This window comes from Oncorhynchus nerka, linkage group LG10 (genome assembly GCF_034236695.1).
Source record: "Oncorhynchus nerka isolate Pitt River linkage group LG10, Oner_Uvic_2.0, whole genome shotgun sequence".
NCBI classification, from domain to species: Eukaryota; Metazoa; Chordata; class Actinopteri; order Salmoniformes; family Salmonidae; genus Oncorhynchus; species Oncorhynchus nerka.
This window is the reverse complement of record NC_088405.1, coordinates 17,498,067-17,510,191: the sequence shown is the minus strand read 5'-3', so window position 1 is coordinate 17,510,191 and position 12,125 is coordinate 17,498,067. Positions and strand designations below refer to the sequence as shown.

The 12,125-nt window shown below is 44.6% G+C and overlaps 1 protein-coding gene across 1 annotated transcript in view; it reads left to right on the top strand.

Moving 5' to 3' along the window:
- The first annotated feature begins 5,612 nt into the window (after positions 1–5,612).
- The window catches only part of LOC115136506 (AN1-type zinc finger protein 4-like), a 45,552-nt gene continuing 39,039 nt past the window's right edge, over positions 5,613–12,125 (top strand). Inside the window, 2 exon segments of the mRNA XM_065023093.1 lie at positions 5,613–6,048; positions 7,220–7,529. Of these exon segments, the coding sequence (XP_064879165.1) occupies positions 7,346–7,529 (184 nt within the window). The 5' untranslated portion in view covers positions 5,613–6,048; positions 7,220–7,345.

Here is a 12,125-nt window from a genome sequence, read left to right as displayed (position 1 = left end):
ACAGCTGATCGTCCTCGCAGTGGCAGGCCACGTGTAACAACACCTGCACATCTGAACATCACACATGTGGGACAGGTACAGGATGGCAACAACAACGGTCCGAATTACACCAGGAACGCAAAATTCCTCAATCAGTGCTCAGACTGTCCGCAATAGGCTGAGGCTGGACTGAGGGCCTTGTAGGCCTGTTGTAAGGCAGGTCCTCACCAGACATCACCGGCAACAACGTCGCTATGGGCACAAACCCACCATCGCTGGACCAGACAGGACTGGTAAAAAGTGCTCTCACTGACGAGTCATAGTTTTGTCTCACCAGGGGTGATGGTCGGATTCGCGTTTATCGTCTAAGGAATAAGCGTTACACCGAGGCCTGTACTCTGGAGCGGGATCGATTTGGAGATGGAGGGGTCCGTCATGGTCTGGGGAGGTGTATCACAGCATTATCGGACTGAGCTTGTCATTGCAGGCAATCTCAATGCTGTGAGTTACAGGGAAGACATCCTCCTCCCTCATGTGGTACACTTCCTGCAAACTCATCCTGACATGACCCTCCAGCATGACAATGCCACCAGCCATACTGCTCATTCTGTGCATGATTTCCTGCAAGACAGGAATGTCAGTGTTCTGCCATGGCCAGCGAAGGGCCCGGATCTCAATCCCATTGAGCACGTCTGGGACCTGTTGGATTGGATGGTGAGGACTAGGGCCATTCCCCCCCAGAAATGTCCGGGAACTTGCAGGTGCCTTGGTGAAGAGTGGGGTAACATCTCACAGCAAGAACTGGCAAATCTGGTGCAGTCCATGAGGATATGCACTGCAGTACTTAATGCAGCTGATGCCCACACCAGATACTGACTGTTAGTTTTGATTTTGACCCCCCATTTGTTCAGGGACACATTATTCCATTTGTAATCGTCACATGTCCGTGGAACTTGTTCAGTTCATGTCTCAGTTGTTGAATCTTACGTTCATACAAATATTTACACATGTTAAGTTGGCTGAAAATAAACGCAGTTGACATTTAGAGGACATTTCTTTTTTTTGCTGAGTTTATATCATTGAGTTAATAAAGCCCCATACAAATGGTCTCTTTTTTTGTTTTCTTGAGTAAGGCAGCTCCAAAATGCAGGTGTTTCAGCCTAGTTCAGTGCTTTCTGTGGTGGTTGGGCAATCAAGCAGAAAATATGGAGCATTGCGCCATGATTAGCTCAGTGTTCTGTCACTCATGACACTATGTCACCTCCAAGTAAGGGTAGAGCTAGAAAGTTCTAGCCCCTTGGATGCTGCCATAGAGTTACATTAGAAGTGCCCATCCAAGAAGGCTCAAGATCATTGACCACAGATAAAATGAGGTCAAATCACATACAGTGGGGAGAACAAGTATTTGATACACTGCTGATTTTGCAGGTTGTCCAACTCACAAAGCCTGTAGAGGTCTGTCATTTTTTATCATAGGTACACTTCAACTGTGAGAGACGGAATCTAAAACAAAAATCCAGAAAATCACATTGTATGATTTTTAAGTAATTAATTTGCATTTTATTGCATGACATAAGTATTTGATACATCAGAAAAGCAGAACTTAATATTTGGTACAGAAATCTTTGTTTGCAATTACAGAGATCATACGTTTCCTGTAGTTCTTGACCAGGTTTGCACACACTGCAACAAGTTCTCATTTACAACTGCGACCTGGCCAAGATAAAGCATAGCAGTGTGAACAGACAACACAGAGTTACACATGGAGTAAACAATAAACAAGTCAATAACACAGTAGAAAGAAAAAAAGAGTCTATATAAATTGTGTGCAAAAGGCATGAGGAGGTAGGCGAATAATTACAATTTTGCAGATTAACACTGGAGTGATAAATGATCAGATGGTCATGTGCAGGTAGAGATACTGGTGTGCAAAAGAGCAGAAAAGTAAATAAATATAAACAGTATGGGGATGAGGTAGGTAAATTGGGTGGGTTATATACCGATGGACTATGTACAGCTGCAGCGATCGGTTAGCTCCTCAGATAGCAGATGTTTGAAGTTGGTGAGGGAGATAAAAGTCTCCAACTTCAGCGATTTTTGCAATTCGTTCCAGTCATAGGCAGCAGAGAACTGGAAGGAAAGGCGGCCAAATTAGGTGTTGGCTTTAGGGATGATCAGTGAGATACACCTGCTGGAGCGCGTGCTACGGGTGGGTGTTGCCATCGTGACCAGTGAACTGAGATAAGGTGGAGCTTTACCTAGCATGGACTTGTAGATGACATGGAGCCAGTGGGTCTGGCGACGAATATGTAGCGAGGGCCAGCCGATTAGAGCATACAGGTCGCAGTGGTGGGTGGTATAAGGTGCTTTAGTAACAAAACGGATGGCACTGTGATAAACTGCATCCAGTTTGCTGAGTAGAGTAATGGAAGCTATTTTGTAGATGACATCGCCGAAGTCGAGGATCGGTAGGATAGTCAATTTTACTAGGGTAAGTTTGGCAGCGTGAGTGAAGGAGGCTTTGTTGCGGAATAGAAAGCCGACTAGATTTGATTTTAGATTGGAGATGTTTGAAATGAGTCTGGAAGGACAGTTTACAATCTACATTTACATTTACATTTAAGTCATTTAGCAGACGCTCTTATCCAGAGCATCTAGCCAGACACCTAGGTACTTATAGATGTCCACATATTCTAGGTCGGAACCATCCAGGGTAGTGATGCTAGTCGGGCGTGGTTTTACTAGCGTTTAAGAGCAGTTGGAGGCCACGGAAAGAGTGTTGTATGGCATTGAAGCTCGTTTGGAGGTTAGATAGCAGTGTCCAAGGAAGGGCCAGAAGTATACAGAATGGTGTCGTCTGCGTAGAGGTGGATCAGGGAATCGCCCGCGGAAAGAGCAACATCATTGATATATACAGAGAAAAGAGTCAGCCCGAGAATTGAACCCTGTGGCACCCCCATAGAGACTGCCAGAAGACCGGACAACATGCCCTCCGATTTGACACACTGAACTCTGTCTGCAAAGTAGTTGGTGAACCAGGCAAGGCAGTCATTAGAAAAACCGAGGCTACTGAGTCTGCGGATAAGAATAGGGTGATTGACAGAGTCGAAAGCTTTGGCCAGGTCAATGAAGACGGCTGCACAGTACTGTCTTTTATCGATGGCGGTTATGATATCGTTTAGTACCTTGAGCGTGGCTGAGATGCACCCGTGACCGGCTCGGAAACTGGATTGCACAGCGGAGAAAGTACGGTGGGATTCGAGATGGTCAGGGATCTGTTTGTTGACTTGGCTTTCGAAGACCTTAGATAGGCAGGGCAGGATGGATATAGGTCTGTAACAGTTTGGGTCCAGGGTGTCTCCCCCTTTGAAGAGGGGGATGACTGCGGCAGCTTTCCAATCCTTGGGGACCTCAAACGATATGAAAGAGAGGTTGAACAGGCTGGTAATAGGGGTTGCGACAATGGCGGCGGATAGTTTCAGAAATAGAGGGTCCAGATTGTCAAGCCCAGCTGATTTGTACGGGTCCAGGTTTTGCAGCTCTTTCAGAACATCTGCTATCTGGATTTGGGTAAAGGAGAACCTGGAGAGGCTTGGGCGAGTAGCTGCGGGGGGGGGCGGAGCTGTTGGCCGAGGTTGGAGTAGCCAGGAGGAAGGCATGGCCAGCCATTGAGAAATGCTTGTTGAAGTTTTTGATAATCATGGATTTATCGGTGGTGACCGTGTTACCTAGCCTCAGTGCAGTGGGCAGCTGGGAGGAGGTGCTCTTGTTCTCCATGGACTTTACAGTGTCCCAGAACTTTTTGGAGTACAGGATGCAAATTTCTGCTTGAAGAAACTGGCTTTTGCTTTCCTGACTGACTGCGTGTATTGGTTCCTGACTTCCCTGAACAGTTGCATATCGCGGGGACTATTCGATGCTATGGCTATCCGCCACAGGATGTTTTTGTGCTGGTCGAGGGCAGTCAGGTCTGGAGTGAACCAAGGGCTATATCTGTTCTTAGTTCTGCATTTTTTGAACGGAATATGCTTATCTAAGATGGTGAGGAAGTTACTTTTAAAGAATGACCAGGCATCCTCAACTGACGGGATGAGGTCAATATCCTTCCAGGATACCCGGGCCAGGTCGATTAGAAAGGCCTGCTCGCAGAAGTGTTTTAGGGAGTGTTTGACAGTGATGAGGGGTGGTCGTTTGACTGCGGACCCGTAGCGGATACAAGCAATGAGGCAGTGATCGCTGAGATCCTGGTTGAAGACAGCGGAGGTGTATTTGGAGGGCCAGTTGGTCAGGATAACGTCTATGAGGGTGTCCTTGTTTACAGATTTAGGGTTGTATGTGGTGGGTTCCTTGATGATTTGTGTGAGATTGAGGGAATCTAGCTTAGATTATAGGACTGCCGGGGTGTTAAGCATATCCCAGTTTAGGTCACCTAACAGAACAAACGCTGAAGCTAGATGGGGGGCGATCAATTCACAAATGGTGTCCAGGGCACAGCTGGGAGCTGAGGGGGGTCGGTATAGCAGGCGGCCACAGTGAGAGACTTATTTCTGGAGAGAGTCATTTTAAAAATTAGTAGTTCGAACTGTTTGGGTATGGACCTGGAAATGTTATAGTTGGGTATGGAAATCTCAGAATTTTTGGTGGCCTTCCTAAGCCAGGATTCAGACACGGCAAGGACATCAGGGTTGGCAGAGTGTGCTAAAGCAGTGAGTAAAACAAACTTAGCGAGGAGGCTTCTGATGTTGACCTGCATGAAACCAAGGCGTTTTCGATCACAGAAGTCAACAAATGAGGGTGCCTGGGGACATGCAGGGCCGTGGTTTACCTCCACATCAGCCGCGGAACAGAGGAGGAGTAGTATGAGGGTGCGGCTAAAGGCTATCAAGACTGGTCGCCTAGAGCGTTGGGGACAAAGAATAAAAGGAGCAGATTTGTGGGCATGGTAGAATATATTCAGGGCATAATGCGCAGACAGGTGATGATAAGAGGGGACTAAGCACACACCTCAGGTAGGCCCCGGTGCCTAGGGTCAGCGTGGCAGAGGTGATGTTGCCTACCCTCACCACCTGGGGTCGGCCATCTGGAAGTCCAGGATCCAGCTGCAGAGGGAGGTGATCAGTCCCATGGTCCTAAGATTGGTGATGAGCTTGGAGGGGACAACGGTGCTGAACGCTGGGCTGTAGTCAATGAAAAGCATTCTCACATTGATATTCGCCTTATCTAGGTAGGTGAGAGCAGTGTTGACATTGTTGTCTATTGATCTGTTGGGGCGGTATGCAAATTGGAGTGTGTCTAGTTCAAAGCACTTCATGATTACAGATGTGAGTGCTACAGGGCGTTAGTCATTGTGGTGTTAGTCATTGTGGCATGAAGACTTAGAGTTTACACTTCCAGTTGTTGAAATGTAGAGAGACAACCGTTTGCATTATTCCATTATTTGTAACTCTGAAGCCAGTGTTCTTGTTGAAGCAGAAAGGGTCAGTCTCTGTGACCAAACAATATTGGTCCCGTGTCTGTGTACTCCTCATTGGTTCACCTCGACTTTTCACGTTGCGTCATTGGATGCCTTTGTTGTCAATCAAGAGAGTCACAATGGGCTGGTTCAGGAGCCTCCTGTTTTTTGACAGGTGAGATGAGTAGAGTTCACGAAAACCTAAAGGTTTACCAATCTATCACAGTTCATGGGCCATAAGGGAAGCTTTCAAGCGTTCCTTTTTCTATTTAAGCATGAAGATAAGCAGACCCTTTTGATTCTAATCTACAATGTCGAATCTGAAGAGGAGAGTAGGCGAAGCAGCTTGCTAGCCAGCCATCGACCCAAGCAAGGTAGCCATTGTTTGGGTTGCTAAACTGGTTAGCTCGCTAGCTAGCTAGCTAGTGGCAACATATTTAGTTAGATTAACGAACTTGCTAGCTAGCTAAATAATGAATGCATTTAGTTCGCTACTACTGTCTTTCATTTGTGCTATTTTGTTGTGTCAAGCTAGCTAACATACGGAGTATTTGTAGTCTTGGGACGACAGCCATCGCCGGTGTACTCTTGCCAGCTAGTCTTGGGATGCTGCTAAGGTGAGTTCAAAACGCTAGGGTTTCTGGTGAGACACAGAGAAAAGCTTGCTGTCTGGTCGTGTATTAACTAGATAGCTTTCAAGTTAACATCCTTTGTCAAGTATTTGCCATGTGTAACAAGCAAGCCACTGATAAAGGAAATATTAAGACCCTTTGTTTTCACGATTGACACACATTTAGGGCAGCTGACTGTTAAAATGGTATAATATAGCCTTAAACATTGGGAATACAGTTAACGTGGTCTTTACAGTGTTGGTGTTAAAGGGATCTCTAGCTGTTTGCCTATCAATCAGCCCACAACTTTGCATTTGCATGCTTTTAAAATGTAAATGTTACTGCAGTCACATAAAATACGGGTTAACTGTCAAGAGGCCTGCCACAGTGCCTGCAGAGAGTTGTCTGTGTGTTTGACACCACATACTCCTCCCAATGGCTTTATATAGGCTAACAGCTGACTATATTGCAGCCAGGAGCTGTGGCCTGGGCCTTGTTCTCTGCAGAATGTTTCATGAAGGTGCTTATAAAGATTTACACTTGTCACTAAAATTTGACTGTAATTTCTTGATTTGAACTATTGCTCTCTCATATAGACCTATGCCTATTTAAGGTGACAAGAGTTGGTGACATTTCAGTGTGTGTCTTGGTGTGATAATATTTTAATACGCATTTCTTCCGAATGACATAATGGAATGCTTTGCATTCTGCTCACTCGTATTAACAAGAGGGGTTAGGCCTCCTTGCATAATGTAGGACCTAGATGTTTCATGTTGATAGTTGATTGTTTGTTGTCAGGGAAGTAAAGGACTCCTTACCTACCAGGTTCATACAGGCATGTCAACTCCACCCCTCCTTCCCTACTTACATTTTTATTTAACCTTTATTTAACTAGGCAAGACAGTTCTTATTTACAATGATGGCCAACCCTAACTCTGACCACGCTGGGCCAATTGTACGACTCCCAATCACGGCCGGTTGTGATACAGCTTGGAATCGAACCAGGGTCTGTAGTGACGCCTATAGCACTGAGATGCAGTGCCTTAAACTGCTACAAATCACTGTTTTTGTCTCTTGCCTCATGGTGTCTGTATGAGGAGCAGAACGGATGACCTTGGACTTAGAAGAAAGGTCAAGGTACTGAGACCTCTCTCTCTCTCTCTCTCTCTCTCCACAGCTTGGGGCTTCCTGCATGATGTGTTACCGTGGTGACAACGGAGAACACCCATCCCCCTCTCCCTTCCCCTGGGCTGCCGCCCCTCCCACCCCCCCCTCCTCCTAAAGCAGTCCTGACCTCACCAAGATGCCGGACAGAAAGGAGCCGCCTATCTATAACGACGACAGTGTGGGGACCTTCCAGTACAAGTTGCCGTTCTACGAGACCATGGAGCTGTTCATCGAAACTTTGACGGGGACCTGCTTTGAGCTGCGTGTCTCGCCCATCGAGACTGTCATCTCTGTCAAGGCCAAGATCCAGAGGCTGGAAGGTACGGTATATAACAGTACAGTAGTGACTATTACTAACCCAGCATGTAGGCTACAAGGCTGTACTGTTTCCCCTTCCTTTACTTAAGCAGGATAGGCTCCTCCCTGTCTAACACTGTCTGGTGAAATGCGACCTGAAAAATGGCCAATTGAAAATTATCTATGAATAATGACTCAATGCAATACTAATCTTGGCTGCCTAGAATAATAGGTATGTTGATGTTCACCTTCTTCTTGCACAGAAGATGAGCTAAGCAATGCAAAATACATTTCTAAGCCAAGAAGAGGGATGGATACAAATGTATTCCATTGCAAAGAATGGCTTTCTGTTTTAGTAGAAACATTTATATCCTCACAGCATCAGACTTAGTATATCACCCTGCTCCTCCGGCCAAGCAGACAAGGGCTCTGGCTAGTTGGCTTTCCACACACGTTAAACCTTATTTAATCCAAGCACTTCACTTTCATCATTTATTCGGCCTCATCCTCCGTCCGTCTTCCTTGAGAGCTCGATAGAGCACTGCACGTTTGGGATATTAAAGGCCCCAAACGTCCTCATCAATCCAGCCACGGCTGAGCTGAGCTGGGCCTGGTGAGGTGGGAGGCTCTGGGAGCCAGTGTGTTTAGTAGTGATGAAGTACAGCCGGGGGGATGGAGGCGTTCGGGAGAGGAACATTGGTTGCATCCCAAATGGCATCCTATTCCCTATATAGTACACAACTTTTTTTTACCAGGGCCCATAGGGGAATAGGGTGCCGTTTGGGATGTAGATTGTGTGTAGAGTGATGGCGGTTGTAAAAAATAAAGTAGGCGTTTATGATGCAGCTATGCATGTTCTTCCTCAGGTTTTAATATTGTACGACAGCCTATCGGAAGAGGCAGAGGGGAGTCAATATGTTCTCTACGGTTGTCAGTGGTGTGGTAAATGGTACCAGTAACTGAATCTGTGGACACTGATTCGCCTCACAAATCATGTTCCTATTTAATACTATTGATATGGCTATTTATACATAATGCTCTTTAAGAATCTTTGTAGTTTCTGTCCACATATGTTCAATCTTTTATTTAGTTATCTACAATAGCCATTATTTGACTAATGCTCTAAGATAATTGACAGGATCATGCCATATCTTACAATATTGATCACCACAAATTGGCTTTGTACAGTTCAAAATGACGCACAGCTTGGTAAAAGCGTAAGTCCCTTGCAGCTCTTGCTTACCACTTGCTTCAGTGGTAGGCCTACCTCCCAAGCCTTGCTTAAATGTTTATCCTTTAATTACAGCCATTTAGATCCTTTCAACTGCAGTTTGATTTACAGGAAGCTCAGGTTCGAGATAGCTAACAGGCACTAGTGCTGACAACAGAGAGTTGAAAGTCTCTAGCTGAGATTGACAAACAATTCTGTCAGGAGACAGACTCTTTGAACTACTCTGGATGCATCTCAGTAGTCAACAGTAGCCTCCTGCTTGTCTCCTCATCCTACTCATACTCATCTGAAAATAGGTTGGATGTCGAATATCATTAGATAGTAGATGCCTATCATTTCCATAGCGATGCAACCATGCCGAGATTCCCTGGGCTAAGGTGTTCAATTTGTTGTATTTCTTTGTCTTTCTCTCTATCTGAGGATGTTTGTGGTTCTACTCATTTTATTTCTACCTCTCTCTCTGCGTGTTGTGCTCTCTTGCAGTCAGTCAGTGGGGGGTGTGTTAGTCAGGGCTGCGTGACTGGGCATGCCTCTTCACAATAGAGTAGTATGGCACTGCTCTGGCCCACTCACAAACACTGGGTTCCCTTCAGCACTCACTGGGCCAACGAGTGTATTCAGTGTGGGGAGAGGAGCTGGAAAGAGGGAGGGAGGCTGTGTCCCAAATTACATCCTATTTTGTGCACTACTTGTGACCCCGCCCGCCTATATGGTATAGGGAGTATGGTGCCATATGGGATGCTGTCGGGGGGGGGGGCAATCCTCAAGTACCCCAGCATGGTTGTAGAGCAGGGATGGGCATGCGGGGCCCCCATTGAGTTTGTTAGTCAGTCTCATTCAGGTATCATATTAAAAACTGCAAACATTTCCCTCCACCCTATGGCAAAATGTGTGGAATTGCCGAAAATTAACACTAAAATCAAAAAATGTGCGTGAAATGAGTTATAAAATTCGAAATCTTCTCTCTGCCTCTATGGCAAAATGTGTGTAATTGTACCAAACTAGCTTTTAAACAGCAAAATGTTCTCCATACCCCATGGTGAAATGTGTTGAATTGCACAAAATTAACTTGATTAATTTCTCTCCGGGGGATTTAACTGCGGCACCTCATGATGAGTTTGTATTTTTAGTGGCCACCACCCCATCAAAGGTTCCAATCTCTGCTGTAGAGAGAAGGAAAATAAGTCACAACTCAAGTACCATAGTATGGTTGTAGAGTGAGAGAAGAGTACTCTTGCCTGTTTATGCACTGCAAGTGTCATGCTCTCTAGTTATGCCCAGCTTATCTGTCGTGAGATGTCAATGTGTGAGTGTTTTCACACTCAAGTCAAGTGCTAGTCTCTCATGGTCTTCAGAGTAATGTTTGCATTGTGGCCTGAGTCTGTCTTTAGCATGCTATGTCCTGTAGGGGGCATGAGTGAGTCGTCTTTCTGGTCTTTGGTGATGGTGCTGCTGGAAAGAGTTTAACCTAGTCTAGCTGTCTGCTAGAGCGGAACATGTTGACTGTGTGAAACTGACCTCTCAACAAATAACCACAATGTTTTCCCTCCAAATAATACATCTGGACCCATATTTATAAAGTGGCAGAGTATGGGTGCTGATCTAAGATCAGTTTAGCCTTTTAGGTTGTTCTTCCCTCACCCAGAAAGCTATGGCCTTTGGATTTCACATGCTGTGAAAAGGGTGCTTTTTCTCAGTTCTTCTGATGTCCTTTATCTCTCGATGTAAAAAAAGAAAGAAAAGGGAGTCTGTAGGTCGCATTATTTATCGTACAGCAAATGTAATTATATATACTGAACAAAAATATAAATGCAACAATTTCAAATATTTTACTGAGTTACCGTTCATAGAAGGAAACCAGTCAATTGAAATAAATTCATTAGGCCCTAATCTATGGATTTCACATGACTGGGAATACACATATGCAGCTGTTGGTAACAGATAGCTTAAAAGAAAAGTAGGTGCCTGAATCAGAAAACCAGTCAGTATCTGGTGTGACCACCATTTGTCTCATGCATCGTGACACATCTCCTTCGCATAGAGTTGATCAGTATGTTGATTGTGGCCTGTGGAATAAGCATTTTCACCCTCTTGTATTTGGCGCATGTGACAAACTTTGATTTGATTCGAATGTTGTCCCACTCCTCTTCAATGGCTGTGTGAAGATTCTGGATATTCTCGGGAACTGGAAAACGCTGTCGTACACGTCGATCCAGAGCATCCCACATGCTCAATGGGTGTCTGGTGAGTATGCAGGCCAAGGAAGAACTGGGACATTTTCAGCATCCAGGAACTGTGTACATATCCTTGCGACATGGGGCTGTGCATTATCAGGCTGAAACATGAGGTGATGGAGGTGGATGAATGGCACAACAATGGGCCTGGGACATTCTGTTCACAACGTTGACATCAGCAAACCGCTAGCCCACACGACGCCATACACGTTGATGTGAGGCCGGTTGGACGTACTGCCAAATTCTCTAAAACAAAGTTGGAGGCGGCTGATGGTAGAAAAATGTACGTTCAATTCTCTGGAAACGGCTCTGGTGAACATTTTCTGCAGTCAGCATGCTGACTGCACATTTTATAGTGGCCTTTTATTGTCCCCAGCACAAGGTGCAATGATAATGCTGTTTAATCAGCTTATTGATATGCCACACCTGTCAGGTGAATGGATAATTTTTGCAAAGGCGAAATGCTCACTAACAGATGTAAACACATTTGAGAGAAATAAGCATTTTGTCCATATGGACCATTTCAGCTCCTGAAACATGGGACCAACACATGCGCATATATATTTTTTAAAATTCTTAAGTGGTGGATCAGCTTAATGTTGCTTCCATCAATGTAATTGTCTGCATCATTTCCCATCCCCCATATATTTTTTGGGTAATTAGATATATCCATATACATACACATACTTATATATACATTCTTTTAGAATATACCTTTATTATTCCCCGCAAACCCTACCACCCAATTGGAGTAAACTCATAAACAATAACACTTTGGCTTTTATCTTCAGTTTTTACATATACACATTTTACAGACTATTTTTTTACAGTAGTTATATTTTGTTTGTTTTTTGTCCATCCAGTTTGAGTTCTATTTGTAACTGCTATTTCGCAACATTCTGAACCTATATACATTTTACAGACCCCATATGTTTTACATTGGTTCTTGTTATTAGTCCTTCCTTCAGCTCCATTCAACCCCTCCCATCTATCTCTCAACACCATCCATTTTGGATTTCTATTTGCCATCTATTTTCTAACTGTGCTGTGATGCTTGACAAAAGTACCGAACCGTTCTATTCTCATAGCTTCTACAGATTGTAAATTAAAAATAAAGATTTTTTGCCAAAATAATAATTATATTATTGATTGAT